The 19,500-nt window shown below is 39.5% G+C and overlaps 1 protein-coding gene across 1 annotated transcript in view; it reads right to left on the reverse strand.

Annotated features, from left to right (window-relative positions):
- Window positions 1–4,045: 4,045 nt before the first annotated feature.
- The window catches only part of LOC122172044 (chloride transport protein 6-like), a 73,978-nt gene continuing 58,523 nt past the window's right edge, over window positions 4,046–19,500 (reverse strand). The window contains exons 14-16 of the mRNA XM_042840055.1: window positions 8,422–8,518; window positions 7,330–7,425; window positions 4,046–5,351 (exon numbers count right to left, since the gene is read on the reverse strand). Coding sequence (XP_042695989.1) covers window positions 5,121–5,351; window positions 7,330–7,425; window positions 8,422–8,518 — 424 coding nt within the window. The 3' untranslated portion in view covers window positions 4,046–5,120. The remainder of the gene's footprint in view (window positions 5,352–7,329; window positions 7,426–8,421; window positions 8,519–19,500) is intronic.

Genomic DNA, 19,500 nt, shown 5'->3' on the forward strand with positions numbered 1-19,500 from the left:
AAATATCTAGAGCTTCAGAGGGTATGACCTGATTCAGTCAGACCTCTTTTGAGCGTGGAGTTGGACAAGACAACCTCCTCAGGTCTGGTGTCTTCCAATATAAATTATTCTTTGATTCTATAAAAAAAACAGCTTTCTCAATTCAAAAATCTACTGGTTTTAGATGTTCTTCACTTTAAAGACAAGAAGCAAGAAAGATCTTTGGCAGAGATCCAGTCAGTCCTGTTGGCTTAAAGAAATGTCATCATATTTTTGTTTATGTTAAGTGATGTTGGCTTTTTAGAAAATATATTACTGCTTCATATTTGTATGTCCTCTAAGATACAGCTAGCTTAGGTGCTTGATTCAGCAAGGTACTTGTATTTTACATCTTTTCTGTTTGTTTTATCTCTGTTCCCTATTCTCAATCCATAGCTTTCATCAAAACCAGTACCATCCCCACAAGGGATTGCTTATCCCCACAAGGATTGAAAAAGTGTATTCAGATGGCAGGCATGTGGTTGCAAGGTAATGAAGTTCCCAATACAAATAATTTGTTTGCCTTTCTATTTTCCTAAATGGAAATACATCCTCATCCAGTGCTTATGCTATCTTCTTACCTTCTAAATTACAAGTGTTAGTCAAAGAATGATTAGGTTCCTTAACTGCATACAAGAATACATCATGTAAATACCAGACCTCTTGAGTCTTGTGCATTATTGCTTTCCATCTCGTGCTTTCACAGAAAACCCACACCTCATGCACTTGCAGTGCAGACTTGCAGTGCAGACTCAGCAGTGGTCCCTCTGCTGACCTGCTGTAGCTCAGGGAAGCTTCCTGGCTGCTCTCTGAGAGTGTTTACAGGTCTATACAGTGCCTCCCAAATAGGTGCCCTATAGCCATCCCTATGTAATGTGTTCTATAAACCAAGGACAGCCTTCACACAAGCAGACACACTTCTCTCTTGTGTGTCAAGGCAGGCAAAATGGGAAAGGTCTAGCCGCACAGCATACAACTTGGGTGGAGCTGTCATGCCTTCCCTTGATCTGCTTCACAAGTAAGAGATTTGGGCTGGGACGAAAAGACATCAGGAGTTCAAAGTTCACCTTTCAGATTTGCTGCAGATTGACTTTACTGTCCTCAGTAGTCTACTTCATATCCACATCTCATCTCCACCATACCCAAGAGGGGTGGTTATAACATGACCACAGCAGAAACTCTGGGACTTGTTATCTACAGAGCTCTTTGCAAATATAAGCTGCACAAAAAAATATGAACTCTTGTCTATCTCCTTCAAAATAAAATAGCAGAACCTGGTAATTTCCCACAGTTTCTCAGGAGTAAGGAATGTCTGAGTGACTGAATGTGGAGGCTTTGCACAGAATCTGTGATCCCAGATAAGCAAGATTAGCCAGATTCATGAGTTACTGCAAGTCACTCAGCCATTCCAGTGCTTTGGCCTCTCACAAGGATACTAGCTATCTGTTAACAATCACAAATATTCTGGTTCTTTCAAAACCTCAAGTAAGCAGCAGTAACTCCTCCAAGTGTTTGAACCTTGATGCCAGCGTTCCCATGCCACACTGTGTTAGACATCTAGATAACTGTGCCGATCATGTATTTCCTCTTGCCTAGGCCTTTCAGGAACGAACAAGCATTCCCTTGTATACTGCTATGATTCCCATGACTTGATGGTCACACTTAATTAACCACTACATTGTTTGAGAGCTGGTTACATTTCATTTCATTAAATGATTTCATGATCACCAGAGGTATACTGACAGCCCTGTTAACTGAAGCTATGTGAAAAGAGCCAGCGGAGACTACAGGAACATTCTGCAGCATTTCCTCATCTGTGATTTTCCAGGCACTGCTCAGAGTACAGTTGGTTACATTTCCATTCCTGTTAGTTTTTTGGCACAAGGCTATCTCAGCCTTGAGGTAAGAGTCCATATCCTATTACAGGTACCTTTAGCAATGTTGGTTTCTGAGTCCTTACAGTCATATTTTTATATAAAGTACGTACTAAGAATTTCATCTGTTTTCCCTCCTTTAGACTCCTTCATCCATGGTAGGCAAATAAATGCAATTAAGGAAGGACAAAAATCAAATTTAAAAATGTAAGCAAGAATAAGTGGCAAATCAAGAAACATTAGAGGGTTCTACAGCATGATAAACTGTGCAATTTAAAAATGCACAGCAGTTAATTCCAATGTATGTAATTATCACACAACTAAAAAAAAATACCAGGAATGGTACATACCATACATAAAGATGTGCACTTTACAGGATATCTGAAAAACAATATGTTAAGTTTGCATGCCACAAAAAACCCTCAGGATAGTTTATGCTCGTTCACAGCAATGTTTTAATTGAACAGTGGGAAACTTGCAACACTGTAATTCAAACCCAGATCTAAATTTTAGTCTGCCTGTTTTTTAAGCTAAATTTAAGCTTAAGAGAGTAAGAAATATTAGGAAAAACACCATCACAGAGAGTGAGATGAAAGAGGGGTAGATGCATAGCACAAACTGAAAATATGTAATCCTTGTGACTTGGATTTTGTTTAAAACTCTATCACAGAGACTTGTGTTCAGAAATTGTGAGAAATGATTTGTATTTTTCATAAAACCAGTATTTTTGTTTTAAATATCCAGTCCTTATTTCAGGTCAACTGATGGAATAGCAGAAAATTTACCACTCACTATTAGCAGACAAGAAAAACAGAAATATCTTGTGCCAAGCAGTCAGCTGATGTGTCTACTTCTTGCTGCCATTCCTTGGAGACTTATTTTATATGTGCATCATGGGAAACATATATTGATGAAAAGTTTCCTACAGATTTCATCTATTTTCATGTTTCTATATGTATTACACTATTATGGTTCATGATGAGATGGATTTGTCTCTGTAGTCAAGAACATTGAAGGAGCCTCTTGTTTCAGGAAGTCCTGGGGGAGGAATTCTGTTTCACATGTCTTCATGAACACACATATATTAAATGTGTGTTAAATAGCTAGATTAAATAACTAGATAATGGCAGAATGTAGTGTGTCTTCTTCCCCCTACTTCACAATATAGTTACAAGATGTTCCATGTAAATTGTGTGAACTTTTCATTAGAAATCATACTTGTTGACACAGGACAGAGGGATTCTCACAACGTCTTTTATAATTGGCTTGCACAAAGTATTATTATAAATAGTTTATATTCTTATAATATTTTGCACACATGCTTTTCACAGGAGCTGTGGTGGGTCCATGCTATCGTTCCAATTTTAAAGGCACAGAAAATGATTTGCCAAGCATTTAAGTGACCTGTTCAAAGTCAGGTAATGAGTTACTGATTTCCCAGCTGTCTCCAGCACAGTACACTCTGACTACAGATTGCACTGAGACATTTAGCCACAGATACTGTCAGCAAAAAGCAATTACATTACCCATGCCTCTGTGTGCTTTGTATATGCAGGAGATAATGAAAAGGAAATCAACAGTTTTTAAACAAAACCACAAATTCACAACGAGGTTATTCAGATTTGATTATCACAAGAAAAGTTGATTCTCGCTGTGTCTTAATCTCTTTACGGATTAGATCTCCTATTCTGCTAGCACCATCAGCCAGTAAAACTCTGGACAAATCAGGCCTAATTCCTTCAAGATTTTTTTTTGCATTCTTTGGGTAGGTGAGGCATAGGCTGACAGTGACAGCAACCTTACTAAAATGCTAATGAACAAAACATTACGAACTGTAACATGATCTGAATACACATCCAGCCCTGTGCCTCTTTGATGGATGACTGAGAAGGCATTTCTCGTCTTGTACATGACCATATTTTAACTGACCATTTAAAGAGCTTCTCTCATGTACCTACATACATTTCTGGTCTGCCAGCTGTTTGCATTGACTTGGACATTTCAGTTTTAAAGAGCTGTGCATTCTCTGTGGTGCTACAAAAGCAACGTTATTGTTAATTAAGACAAGATCCAGCAGGGAAAATAGGAGAAAATCCAACAAATCTTTGATTCATAAGAGACTCAAAGCTGCGTGATTCAAATACCAGAAATTCATTTTCAGGAATTTGGCAACTTTTTAGAAACAGTAAATTATTACTGGTTTTTCTTGATATTCATTATAACAGCATTAATGGTGGTGAATTCCTTTGTGCATATTAGGTTTTGATATTCAAAGCTGTGTGAATCCCTACGGTATTTAACAGAATAAAATTAAACATCAATTATGAAGTCATAGAAGGAGATCTAACAGTGTCTTCGTCCAAAAAATTGTTCACATTAATTTATTAACAACCAACCCTTTCCAAACTTTCAAACATTGCATGACTACAAAATCATGACGAATTATTTACTTTTTTTTCTAGTTTCTAAATATGCTGCTATCAAAAACTGCTCTGACAATTTATCATGCTACATCCCCATTATGAGAATTTGTTACATACCTCCCTACACATGACCTGAACTAAAAATGTTCTCTTATCAGGATAAAAGAGAGAAAAAGAGCCTATTCTAGCAGTCAAGAAATTGAAGAACTTTAAGCAATAGAAAGGCATGTCAGATTTCTCATTCACTTTCACTTCGTCCTTTGGATTGCAGTAACACATAGGCCAATATGAAAGCCCAATCCCCTGTTCCTTTCAATGGGCTGCTTCTCTCAAGGCAGTATTTCCTTTCAATTAAACTTACATGGTTCAACATAAAAACGCTGGTTTGGAAGCAGATGTTCAGTGGTTGGAAATTTAGTCCTAGCTCAAAGGTTTTGCCAGCATAACTTTGCTGCTAGGGGTCATGACATTTTTTCATTGGGAGGCACAGACACAGTGTGAAGAAAGACTCCTTAATATCCATCCTACAGATCTGATTTTATATGCATCTTTCATAAATACATGAATTCCTATTCTGCCTCTCAAGCATTTAAGTCAATGAATTTTGCAATCGCCAAACAGCTGTAGAGATGTAGCTCTAGGCTACAGCCCCACATGTCTAGTTACAACAGCTTTTAAGCATCTCTTTTCCAGAAGGGATCAAGTGGAAAAGCTCTGATTATTTTTTCTTGAAGAAGCATGAGCTCAGAAAGAAGCGACAAATCCCGAGAATGCATCCATAGCTTTAAATCCACTATCCACTGCCTTAAATCCAGAGGCTACTCCCCCCATCAGGGCTGTGTGCAGACAGCTGGAGTCTGAGCCTCTCCTCCAAGGGGTGAGGCATCAGGTCCTTCCTGGTGATCACACCAACCACTCGATTCTGCAAGTCGACCACAGTGAGGTGGCGCAGCCCCAGGGTGCGAAAGATGATATACGTGCGTTGCAGTGAGAAATGGGCTTGGACTGACATGGCCGATTTGTTTATGTATGGCTCCTGTAAGACAAAGAGGGGAGACACGGGGAGAACACAAAAATGTGAGCACATCCCTGCCATGGGGACTGCAAGCAGAGGCCAGGGTGGGAGAAGAAGTCCTAAACCTGAGGGATGTTTGCTTTTCTCTCTCATGTTTCCCATCCCCAATTATAGTCAGAATGTCAGGAGATACCACAGTAAAAAGCACTTTTTTTTTTTTGCTAAACCATCAGGTTTACTGTACATGAGCTTTTATGACTAGAACTTTCCAAACTGACGTGGTCTGAGTTTTTACTTTGAAATAGCCAATGACCCCAATATTTCTTAAGTCTTAGATGTTTTATAGTTGCTATTTCATTACACCACCATTTCTTATATCCTGTAATATTTTTCAGTAAATGCTTATAAAAGTCAATTCACGAAGAAACACAGACTGTGAAGAAGAGGACAAAGAAAACAGTCACACGGCTCTGGGAAGAAGACTGCAAATACTGAATTCTGGTCACAGAAAGCAATAAGGTCTATAACTTGATAGGAATGCAGCTAAACTAATTTTATTGTTAACCGAGCTTATATAGATGTTCACTAAGTTTTTATTTTTCATGTAATTACACAGCATCCTACTTGTGACTTGGACATTTTCTGTCAGGGAAGATATATTATGCCTCCCAGTGTATTCTTTCCCAGTGGAAAAATGAAACAAAAAGATGATAAAATAATACAAGTAAATGCATAGTATAGGGTGACATGTTCACTCTTACCCTTTCATTTATTCTGAAAATATTCAAAGACATAAGGAGAAAAAAAAAAATAAAGTAGAAATGCTTCATTTCTTCTATGCCACATACATTTTTGCTGTGGAATTCACTGCCACAGGAAATCATTAAGACCAAAAATTTCAGAATGAATATTTCTGTGGATTCCATAAAAAGACCTTTCATGAGGAATAACAAGTTTTTGGAAGAGATGCTAAGCTTTCTGCTTCAGGGATCACATAAGGTACAAAAAGTTAGGTAGCAATGAGCAACTTCATTGAACTGAATGGGTTATCCATGGCAAAAAATGTTGTGTGGCCCAATAACTCGAGCACTGGATTCAGTCCCAACAGAGCCAGCTTCTACTCCTGTGTATGACATGTTTTTGAACTTTGGAAAGCCATGTGTTCTCTCTCCACCTCAGTTTCCCCATCTATTACAAAAACTAGATAATGTGTTTTAGGAGCATTTCTTTCTCGATAGCTATCTCAAAAATGAGGAATCTAGACTAGATGGATGTTAATCTTCATTGAACATGAGCTGATATTACCTTTTTAAATAAAACCCGTCTGAGCCTAAGCTCTCTCTCACCTAGATTTCTCACTGTGCCCGCCATTTCAGTTTCAGTGCTGAAATTCACTGAGGCAGAAACTACATTTATTTTGTTTATAACGTATTTATTTTAGGGCTTGCTCAGTATACCAAACACATTATTGCTTTTGGACCCAGTATTTTAGTACAGTATTTAGGAAACAAATGTGGTAATGTCATAGCAGGGATTAAAAAAAAAAAGGAAAGGGGGAAGAAATACAGCTTTATTTATAAGTTGATGTATAGGCAGTGCAGCATAATGGAGACTAAAAACTCGAAAGCATTGCTTTATATTTGCTTTATAGGTCTATAAGAGCCAAACAGTGACATTTAAATGATCTATTCCATTAACATTGTATCATTTTGTCAATCTGGAATGTATTTTAATCAAAAGCCCCCTTGAAATGGTCTCCTTTGTTGTATTTTCTTTTTGGCTCATTTTATCAACATCTGTTATGTTTATACAATATGAATTAAAACTTCGGAATGCTGTTTGTACTCAGCTACTTTTGTTGAGAGTGTAACGTCCCAGGATTGGCAGTGTTTATGTAAATCAGTGCGGCTGACACAGCCATCATAAACAAATGAGAAAATATAACAAACACATTGTTCATGGAGGAAATGTTTGTTTTTAGAGTTGGCTTCAGCCTTACCAGATTGATGAAGAGTTGCTGATACCGGGGATCTGTAGTGTAGCGATTCAGCAGCATGGCCAGGAGCGACGGCTCGGGCAGCTTCTCCACTGTTATCTGGAACAGGCAAGAATCCATTTCTCTCTCTTTCTGCACTGCACATTAGAACCCACAGTTCAAAAGCCTTCCAGTTTGTCTCTAGGAAAAAGTTTTCTAGCAGAGCTACTCTGGCAGAGCTTGTCCTTTTTAAATTCTTCTGCCAATCAAACTTAAACTACCACTCAAAATAAAATGCTCCGTACTTCAGAAAAAGGATTTTTTTTCTTAGTGTAACTAACTGTGTCTCTATTAAGACAATGTCAGTTGCACCGGCCTAAGGGTGAGATTTTCCACACTGTTACTAAGTGGTAATTGCATTATGAAATAGTGCAGAAAAATGCAGTAAAACTGGCATCAGCCATCAACTGACCTTCCATCCTTTTACATAGGAATTCCTATTTGTTCTTTGACACCTCATCCCATGCATAATTGCCCTGTTCACTCTCAATGTTGTTTTGCCAGCAAAATTTCCACTTGCAGACCAATCCTCAGTGATATATGATGACTTCCCAGTTGTGCCTGTATAAACTGCTTGAACTCCATTACCAGTCTTGTTTTGATGAAACACGATTTTCTTTTACCACACTTAATGTTTACTATTCCTAAAAATCCTTTAGTCACCTATCATAGCAAAAATGCTATATGCTTTTCAAGTTTGAAAACTTTTACAAATAGTAATCACTCACAGAGCTTCTATCCCCACACAGAATTAAATATTATAATCTGCTGTTTGTAGAGAAGTCGGGAAAGAAAGGACTGGAACAGCCTATTTGAGGAAGGACGTGCTTTGCCAGCACTCTTGTGCAACTCTCAGCTTCTGAGTGGCATTATGGTTTATGACAGCTGTGCCTAGAAGCTCTCTAGTCATCTTTTAATTTAAATTGTACCTGACCACTTCTTTCTTTCTTCTCAGCCACGTTAAATGAATTAATGTTCTTTCATGTTGAGCTCATTCTAAATCACCCAATATATTCACTGATTGAACAAGGATAGAACTGACAGAAAAGATGTTACCTTCTCATAGGGTAGAGGATGTGAGAAGGAGAAAGATTCGTTGTTTGTGTCTGGTTCAAAGATGTGCTCGTTCTCCAGCAACATGTACAGCTCTAACCTAAAGATTTTTTTTTTTTTTTTTTTAAGAAAAAAAGCATAAAAGAAACAAAGGGACTGCATTCGTTATGAGAGACAAATTTTATAAAGCAAGCACACAACGCTTTGCTATCCATCAGATATATAATGGATAGAGTATTAGTGGGCTGATCACTTATTTCACCTTCCTAAACTTCCATCATCAATTACAGCATCACACAGGTGTTTTCTGGTTTATGTTTGGCTAATTGAATTATAAGACATCACCTACCTACACATGACCTGGATCAGCCTGCTTGGCAGGAGGAGCTTATGCAGTCAGTAGTTTGCACCCAACAAAGCAACATAAATAGTATGCAAATACAGCTATTTGCATTTAAGGAGATAGCCTGTTGTGCCTTCCCACATCCTTCTTAAGTAACATCCACATTAAAATGAGATCTGCAAGAAATTCACGACCCATTTTAAATCATCAGTGAAACCTTTTCTCACAGTACTACTCTCTAGAATTCATTAAGGCATTTAATATTCTTGCTAAGTCCCTTAGTTTAGGATATCTTTATCAATCATTACATCATTTCAAAACTTTTTTTTTAGAATTCTCCCATTCCATACTACATGTAAGAAGATTTGACATGCAATGCATTTAAAATGTCATTTATATCTAGTGCTTCTTTGCTTCACCACTGTGTGTACACACGCGCTCCATCTGCACTTCCCATTTCCAGCTTTTTGAATATATTTAGATAACAAACATCTTGGAGACCACCACAAAGCCTTTTAGTTTGCAACATGCTTAACATCATGTTAGCCCTCCGCCATAGTTACAGCTAGCAGCTACTACAGAAATGCAGACATGCAATACACTGCTAAATGCTGTGCTTGAGGGACCCAGAGGAAACCAAGCACACAACCTTCACTGGGGCATTGCAAGGGAGCTATAAAGTGGCTTCTGTGACTGAAACGCCAAAAATAACCTGGGAATTTTTCAAATAAATATTTCTGTATTAGAAAATACTGATTTTCTGAAACCCCAACTTATTATAGGAATTTACTGCTTTTAATATAATGTCTCCTGGGAAAGATTAAGTCTGCTTCAAGGTGGGATTAGCACTCAACAGCAGAGGACTTACACCAAGTAGACCTGCCTTCCAGCTCCAAAAGCTGGTGGTTAGTGGCCCTCCCTAGGGATAGGATATGGAAGAACTAGGTTCAAGCCCTTCTCCACGCTCTCCTTCAGAACAAGCACATCTGTGGCTATGTCTGGCATGTCTTCGTGTTTCCAGCTGGAGAGGTTCCACACTGAGTAAACAGGAATCTGTAGAAGCAGGTCCCCCACAATCCCTGACCAGCAGACTCTTTACCATTTTATTATTTTCTTTCCAAACAGTCTCCCCTTTACTACTCTGTACTTCTTTGTCCTTCATCTGGTGAAGCTGGCTCAAAGCTCTAGAGTTCAAAAACTTGCCATGAGCACTCACACATGAAGATGTAAGATTAAACTGATTTCCAGCATATTACAGCATGTTACATGTTTCTGGTCTTCAATATAGCCCATCTCTTCTCCAAATTAAATCCAAGATACTTTGGGTATGGCTATCTCTGCATTTGTATTCATATTCGGAAGACACTTTTGAAGCAAACCACCCCATTGCTTCTACCTGCCATGTTTTGGTTAGCATTACAGAGTAGTCTCCTTCCTCTTGAAACTGTTGGCTGTTCCACCCTGAAGATCCACTCTTGCAATCTGTATTTTCTTAATGTAGACATGGCCTTGGTATCTCATCCAAGGATCCCAATGGGATTTATGAATAACTGTGTCTGGGATATAGATATCCTCTTGCTGTAGGTGTCCCTGTTCATTGCAGGGGAGTTGGACTACATGACCTTTAAAGGTCCCTTCCAACTCAAACGATTATGTAGTTCTATGATCCTATTACAGTGGAAGACCTGAGTGTACAAAGAACTTGTGGAAGAAAATCAGTTTGTCATGTAGACAATTAACGGACGGGTTTGAGGACAATGATGAGAACACCTTACAAAGAACAGTGCAGACATGCTGCAACAGATAAGATCCATTCCTTTTAGACTACGTTTGGAGGAAGAAAGGGAGGAAAATACAATATACACAACAGAGAAGAAATTATCCCAGTCATGCCCTATGAAATACCATTGGTGCTTCACTCATTTTTTCTTCAGGGCTCTCTACAGCTTCACATTTTATAATCTTTCACAAGTATGTCTCTAATCAATTCCAGTAAGAAATAAACACACAGATCATAGAATCATGAAATCATGAAGTTTGGAAAAGACCTCTAATATCACCTAGTCCAATCATCAACCCACCACAACCAAGCCACCCACTAACCATGTCCTTCAATGCCACATCCACAAAGCTTTTGAACAGTTCCAGGGACAGTGACTCAATCACCAGCCTGAGCAGCCTGTTCCAATACCTCACCATTTTTTCTGAGAAGAAATATTTTCTAATATCCAACCTGATATCTACATTCCAGTCCTAGATCATCCCGTACAGCTCCACAAATTCAATTTCTATAATGATCACTGGGCCAGGAACACTTTCATCCTACCATATGTATATAGACTTCAAATGCAAAAGTTATGACCCACACCAATCTTTTGCCAGGACTCTGTATACTCAGGTCCAAAACACCTCTCAAGCTGCCCACAATCCAAACTTCACCATTTTCCACTTGAACATCATGGGCTGGAATTAAAAAAATAGCAATGTTCAGCACAGGCTTAAAGAGCAGAAATGTTCGCTCATCACCAGTGGTTTGTTGGCTGGTTTTGGCAGCTCACAATTTGCTCAGCAGTGCTCTTAACTAAACCCAGAAGGGAGTCACTTAACAGGGCTTTGGGAAGTGTGAGAGAAATTTTGCTAGTCAAAAAGAAAGTACATGCAAACACAATGAAGGAAATTGTTGGAACATTTCTGATAAGAATCCAAGCCTATTAAAAACTGCCATGTCCAAAAGAAAAAGAAAAAAAAAAAAAGAACATACATTATTTCACTAGGACTTCCAGAAGTCATGCTTCAGAGGTATAACAACACCGTTCTTTGATGTTACATACAACATCCTTCCTATCACATCATCAAGCCTTGGAAAGCAGACCAAACATGTTTCTTGCACTATTTTGTGAGGTTTAACAGGAAGTGCTAGGATTCAGATTTGGAGTCTGCAATTGTTCGTTTACTCTTTATTTATTTAAAAAGGAAGAAAACCCTTAAGTAGGGAATCTCATTTCAAAGATACCCTGGCAAGGCACTGCAGTAGTTTCATTTGCTCTGTCTGTTATAAACCACACGTTATGGAATACACCTAATTAAGATAACACATTATTATCCCAATATCCACATGTCAGATTTGGCATGGAAATCAGGAATGAAAAGTATCTGACAGCTGATTGTGTCACTCTTTTCTTGTCAAGATGGCCAGTTATCTGAGGAAACTACAAATTCTAAATATTGGAGGAGTGACATAAAAAGGAACTGCGGCTCCAAAGTAGCTGCAAATGAACAGAAGAAAGATTAAATGGTGATGTCACTGCCAAAAGCATCCAAGGCAGGACTCTCCCATACTGAATGGATAAAACAGCTACACAGTTGGGACGGAGGGAGGAGGGGGTATTAAAGAACCTGAAATATCTTATTTCTCCTACATTAATCCACTAAAGGTAACTGCTTTGCTTTTATTCCTGAGCTTTTATTCTTTGGTGAATATCCAGCTTAGCGGGGACCAACAATTAATGCGTTCTGACCAGAATGGAACAAATTTCTCTTCTATATATAAAAAAATGCACGTCTCTCTCAGAGCTTCTCCCAGACATATTTAAAAGCCCAATTACATTATTGTGAAGTTTTGATTGATTAAAAGATGACAATAGAACAGTAACAAATAGCAATAAATTGCATACTGATGTGGCAGAGTATGACACCCTAAAACTTTTCTTTCCTCGTCCTCATACCTGACTGGTAGCATCTTGCACCTCCAACTTTCACAGCAGTGAGTGCTCAGAAGGTCTTGCAGGGCTTGATTGCTGCTCTGCTCCCAGAGAAGTTCTCACATAAATGAGCAACACTTGCAACAGCACACATGAGAAAACTCTCATGTGAACTGTAAAATATACATTCTACTTAAGAATAATTGTTGTTCTTATGTTTTTGGTAATACAGATGTTAGTATGCTAAATACATTTTTCCTAACGTCAACTATCACTGTACCTTTACTAAAGAGTTTTTAAAAGTATCTTGCATGTGACAAGAAAGACAGTAGATAAGAACTAGATCATCTATACAGGAAACTGATTTAAAATCCACGACTTCATTTTTCACATGCTAAAAACACCTCAGGGTTGTTTCAGGCTATGGAGCCTAAAACATTACTGTTTATTCATGCGTTTGGTTCTTCAAAACAAGAAAGAGCTTTGCATGAGTTCTTGGCATTTAAGCTATGAGCTGATAAAAAGGTCATTATCAAGCACTAGATTGAGGTTGTCCGGAGCTAAGATCAAATCCTGTCTATGCCCCACTGCCTTTCAAATGATGCTGAATAAATATTTAATCTCTGTGCCTCAGTCTTTAGATCTACATAAGAGGCATTTCTTCTACCTCAGAGCTGTGCTTTGTGGTTAATGCTTATTACTTAAGTTGCCTTCTGTCTGGTTTTATGGATACCATCATCTTGGTGAGTTGAGCAGACAGTAAGTCCCAGGCCTCTATATGAAAATGCAAAGGCTGCTGTAAATAAACTGCAAATATAAACTTATTTTCAAACCTTCAAAAAGAGTAGATTCTAAAAAGTTATGAAAACAGGCTCAGAGTTGTCTTTCTGTACAAGTTGGCTTGTTACCAGGCAGATTTTCAGTTCCAGAGGAACCCACCACGCATTTAAATGACAGGACAAGTATGTGATCAGACTTTCCATTCACACAACAGTTTTCCCCATGCCTATATTTGATTTTGACATTCAACAACGCTCTGCACTTGCCTAAAAGCCACCCACATGCTGCAGCGAGGCTGCATACGTTTTTAATTTGGCTCTCTGAGTGAGCACACAGCCTCTGCAGCACTCCAGCTTTCTCACCAAGAGGCTCCGTCACAAAGTCCTACAGCACCTGCACAATTACTGGCAGGGCAAAACAGGCCTGCTAATTTTAAAAGTATCGTATAATGCCACTCTTTGGAAGAAAGGTTTCGCACTTGAGATACAAAACAAAATCACTGCCACAGACTCTATAAACCTTCCTCCATCTGTGCTACTCGCGTCCAGGAACCCTGACAATACATGGGAGGATCATAACGTCAAAGGCTTTTGTTGAAAGTGCTGGATTCTATTTATTTTAATAGACAAGATCACTGTACATTACTTCATTGAAATGAATTGGATCAGCTTTTCAAAAGCAGTAAAAACAAACATGCTGACAGACCCTACCCTCTCCTATGAAAACCACTGCACCAGCACTTTGATACTGCAGTCAGCTCCCTAGCCTGAACCTAAAAAGAGCATTCAGGTTGCTAATGCTTTACCGTCCCCTTTTTTGTTTCTTTGCTGTGTTTGAACCACTGATGGTAGTGTTTCTAGCTTTAATCAGAGTAGAATCACCATTCTGCAGTATTTAGAGCAAGAGCACAGGGAGGAGGCAGGGGGACAGCTGTCCGTGATCTCGCAGTATGAAACAAAACTTCATTTTTATCTTCTTATATTGCACGAACTTTGCAGACTTCTGTGTTTGATTGGGTAACTTAGGATTCCTGAGATCTAAACTTAGCAACCTCTCCATAACAGAGCCAGAAGGAAATGGCTCTCCAAGAGGCTTTCAGTTCTATAGCAGTTATTTCACAAGTTCAAGCAACAATTCTGTCATCATACTAAAGCAAATATTGCTAACATAAGTAATAAATTTTTGCATTGAATGTTTCAGGTCCCAATTTGTCTTTAATGTTCCATTTATCCCTAAGCTGCTGCACTGCATTGTTTACTGGAAGCAAGTAATTCAGGTTGGATATTAGGAAAAATTTCTTCTCAGAAAGAGTGGTGAGGCAGTGGCACAGGCATCCTAGGGAAGTACTGGAGTCATTGTCCTGGATGTGTTGAAGAAACATACAGATGTGGCACTGAAGGATGTTGTTAGTGTGGGTGGTGGGGATGGGCTTACGGTTGGACTAAGTGATCTTAATGGACTTTTCCAACCCTAATGATTCTATGATTCTATACTCACTCGCCTGCTAAGAGTAATAAATGTATTGCCTTATTAAACAAGTGTGCATGGACTTTGCACATATGTGCATGCACACACCTCGAGAATAGCGTTTCATTAGTCCCAACCGAGAATGCAGACTAAAGAAAACTTCCAGAACCAGCACCTATAGCCTGACATATCTGGAATAGTTTGCAATGCTGTATCTCCTTTCCCACACCCATATCAATATGCTGTACTCGGTTTTACTGCAATGCTTGGCAGAACGCATTCCTGACTCACAAGGGTTTCTGTTCACTGCACTGACTGGAGGCATGGCATACCTAATAAGCTGCCATAAGATACGCATACACACACTACTTTGGATCAATGATTTCTCTGTTCAAGGATGTTACTGTGTAATACAGCTTTAAGTTTTCAACTTTGTCATATTTTCTAAACTCTGATCTCTTCAATTTACTTTCAGTTATGTGACATTCCCCTTTAGTGGAGTGAAAGCATGCATTAGCTAAACAATGTGGTTTGGATTTAGTGTTCCCATGCATCATCATGAAAATGTTTGTCTCAGCAATAGTGTCATTATTGTTACTGGGAACAGCTGCTCCACCATGTCTTTCGATCATGGAAAGCAAAGCGTCTCCCTTCTCAGACCAGTTTACAAGCTGGGAAACTAAAGTGAGACCATCAGGCAGGAGGTTTATGAGGATGATGTGTTCTGTACCTGGCTTCCTCCTGCCACAAAGGAAGCAGAAAGTGCAAGAACAGCAGCAAATCTACGTGGCACAGAGCAATGTAGTTTGGCTCCCTCCACTGGTAGCTCCTCTGCCTCTGGTCCAGGGACCAACGGGAGCCAGAAACCCTCCTCTCAGGTGCAGCTCGGCTCTGCCAAAGGTGTCATGCTTTCAGCCAGAAGGAACAAGAGCAGGGAGCGTGCTGTTGATCAGGAGAAGATTTAACAACTCCCCCAAGTTTCTGAAGAGAGAAGACGTAATTCTACATGCTCCTGCTAGTACTCTTAGGATTGCTAGAGTGAATTTTCATACTCAACTCTCTGGGAGCAATACTGTTCCACTGGGCCCACTGTCCCCATGCCCACCATCACAGCAATGCTCCTGAGTTCCACAAGCACATTTCCTGTGACTGGTCACATGGGGACTGGCCTCCAGCTCACCACTCTGAGAAAGACCTCCAGAGGCCATTGGGCCTTAGCTGAAAATGGTAGGGGGTGGAAGTGGATGATCTTTAACGTCCCTTCCACCCTAAACCATTCTAGGATATTATGATAAGATGGATTTTCAAATAAAATCTGTTTTACAGCATGGTAGGCCTTTTTAAAACGTCCTCAAAAGGGAAACCATGCTTTCAGGCACTGAAGGGTGATAACAGTGCATTTCTGAAAATCCACATTTTTTTAGCTTTTCAACTACAAGAAGTCCACAGCTTTTGACTACATTTCTTCTCTGATTTAGAGCACTACATTCTACTTCTTTAGATACCCAGCTTTCCTCTGAAAGCAGGAATTGGGCACTTCACACACCTCACTTGTAACAGACAAACTTAATTTGGGGAAAGCAGTTACACAGTAAATACACTCCCATTTAGCATATAAAAATTTGTAATATAACAGTACAGGTAAAATGAACATGGTAAACTACAAGGATTTCTGACATCTTTACTGAAAATATTTCTGTTGAAATTTCTTTTTGGCGTAAAAATGAAAATGTTCCCATACAAATGCTGAAGTTTCAGTAAACTTGATGGGTGGGAAGAAATAGGGTTTCCTAGGTGAAAAAATACACACAGAAACGTAGGCCTAATGCCAGAAATGTCACATCCTGTACAGAAGTAGCAGAAAACCACGTTTTACCCATTTCTGCTTAGATATATTTATTCTGTACAGTCTGCTTATGGTCAGAGATATTGTGGTTTCTGCATAATTACTTTCTCCCAATCAAACTAAATCAAGCAAAAAAAAATATTCCTTCATCTAAAAGATAGACAAACAAAATGCAGAGTAATGGCTAACAGCTGTGTAGTGCAACGGCAAAAAACAAGGAACCCAGGCTTGAGCACTACAACAGGGGAGCTGTGAGTGGAGATCTGAGAGGTTCAAGCATGAACAAAATGGCTTATTTGCTATGGTAACATTCCCTGATGGGCTACTTGGTTGTGTTCATCAACCCAACAGTCTTTCCAGGCAAACTGTATCAGAGCAGTGTTCTAGGCAGAAATTAGCATAGCCAGGCAGCACTCAGATTCTGCCTCTCTGCATTGCTTTTCTTTAAAAGAAAAAGAAGGGACTGACACTGGCCTAACAAGCCACCAACATCCACCTGTTTTTCTTCAGTGAATGCTGGGAGGTTTAAACTGCAGCACAGAAAATCTCAATTCTTCCTTTTCCTTGGAAAAAGTGAGTTAAAGCCAATTAAACCACTTGATACTGAAATGGTCTCTGGGAACAACGGGGCATTTACTGGGGGAAACTAAATACTTTAACACTAAATACTTTAAGAGAAGGGTTCCTTAGAAACAAACATCTAGACTTATTATCCATTTTGGTGTAAGAAGTCATAGAGGACAGGAGTGACACAAGGGCATGTGGAGAGAGGCAATCATACATGGGAGGTTGTGCAGCATGGTGGCAAAAATGTCATCAGTGACTACTAGGTACCACCACCCCCCATGTAATTTCCCAGTTGTGTCCACAGCCCGGGAAAATCAGTGAATTAACTATAGCTTTCCTCCAGAAATCCTCCATGTCTTCAGTTTTTATGGTAGTTTACATTGTAAAGTAACCTCTGGCAAAGGAAAATGGAGCAACAAAACACAAGTGATGATGTGTCTAATCTGTTCACCACACAACAGAATCATTTCATTGCCCCACAACGGCTCTACATCATTACATTGTAACATATGTAGAAGTTCTTTTTTTTCCCCTAGAAAAACTAAGTTCTCCCAGAAGTTAGGCAGAAATATCTTATCCTGCTGCAGCAGGATGTGCAGCCACATATGAGAGCAGCCAAGACAAATGAGACAGGGGACCTCCTAGGCAATTCCTCAGTATGTATTGACAGCCTCACACAGTGTCCCAGGCAGAAACGTTCAGGGCAGTCAGGCAGTGCTCCTGTCCTCAGGTCTCTCCAAAGAATGAGTTCCACTGTGAGTCGAATTGCCACCATAGCCAGGAGAGCAAGCAACATAAGCCATGACACAACACTCAATAGACTCCAGGCTAGCACCTTCTTAACAGCCCAGCTCCCTTTCTGCAATTGCTGGGAATAGATAGGGGATGCATTTCAGCAGCAGAGAGAAGGAATTGCCCGTTTCATTTTGAAGAACCGTCATTGCTGTGGGAGAAATGAAGGGGGGAGGAGGAGGGTGCATTTCCCCACATTGCACACAGTAGGCTGCATTGCACAGAGCAGGCCAAGCATCCCTATTAATGCCGTGCATGTAGCTCACCAGCCACATGTTCCTCAAACCAAATTCTGTGATGGTTTCCCAGGCATGCACACAGCACGGTCCATGGCATAGTGTCAAAAGAGTTACTCTGAGGAGATCATTGTTTTGGAAACTTGCTTCTCAGATACAGTTTGCTTCCTCTTTAACAATTTTAAAGCCAAGGAGTTTTTGTTAGTAGTTGTTTTGATTTTCTACTGCTTACTCAGTTGAGGAATATAACAGCTTCAGATTTAGGTTATCCATGTAAAATGATCTCACCTTTGGTGATCTCACCTTAATCCCCAGTGGATAACCATCCAGATCACAAAGTCTAGGAGAAAAGTCTGGCCCCGTTATGCGGGGCTTGAAGATTTTTGTTTGTTTATAATTTCAAACAAAATTGGAATATCTGGGTGTTTGCTCAATCCAGCACTGAGATGCAGTTGTAGGCTCACACAAGTCCCAGCCAACACTCCTTGGCCTCAGTCCTTGCTTTTGTAAGAACTGACACTGACCCTTTGAAAAAAGAGTCAAAATCATTCATATGCATTACACTAACATAACAACACTCTGTCCCTGTACAGCAACTCACATCACTGCAGTTTCGAGGTGTAGGCAGGTACTAAATGAACTCTGCATTCAGTAAAATTTTCAGTGTTTCATCCATGTGTATTTTATGACAAGAAATGGTACAGAGATACACAGAAGTGTGAAACAGTATGAAAAAAATACAAGCTGTTGTTGCCTTCCTGCAGCCTTTCTAGGTAGGTCTCTTCTTTTCCTTCTTTAGCTCCTTGCCCCTACTTTTTTTAAAAGTAATACCAATGTTTTTGTGCCAGAAGAAAAAAAACCCAAACATTTAAGAATCAATAATAACGTCCATGGAAACTCACAAGAAAAGCATAATGGCAAATACTATTGGATCTTCCCCCATCTGCACTTTTTAAAACATGCCAAGCAAACTACATTTTCTCCATTTGAACGTTGTTGATGTATAACATGGAAAAACAAATTTTCTGTCTGTGGCTTTGTCACCTTCACATGGGATTGCAGTGGATCCCATACAGTAAGAGAATAAACAACACCATTCTCCTTTAAGGAGTTCACAGCATTTCTCATGTTGATCTTAGCAGTTACATGCCACAGGAGCTGTAATTTTATGAGTAAGATGGAAAACCAAATCCTAGCTACTTATGGTTATGAATACACTAATTCCATGACAAATCACATTTTTGGAGGCTTGTTTCAGAGGCTGGCTGCAGAGAAATTCCTTTCCTGGAGTTGGTGAGGAACCGTGGCAGAACAGCAAAGCTACCCATGTTCCCTGCTGGGAACAAGGCA

The sequence above is a fragment of the Centrocercus urophasianus genome, unplaced genomic scaffold (assembly GCF_019232065.1).
Source record: "Centrocercus urophasianus isolate 14NV4802_14NV808 unplaced genomic scaffold, USGS_Curo_1.0 seq_11, whole genome shotgun sequence".
Lineage (NCBI taxonomy): Eukaryota > Metazoa > Chordata > Aves > Galliformes > Phasianidae > Centrocercus > Centrocercus urophasianus.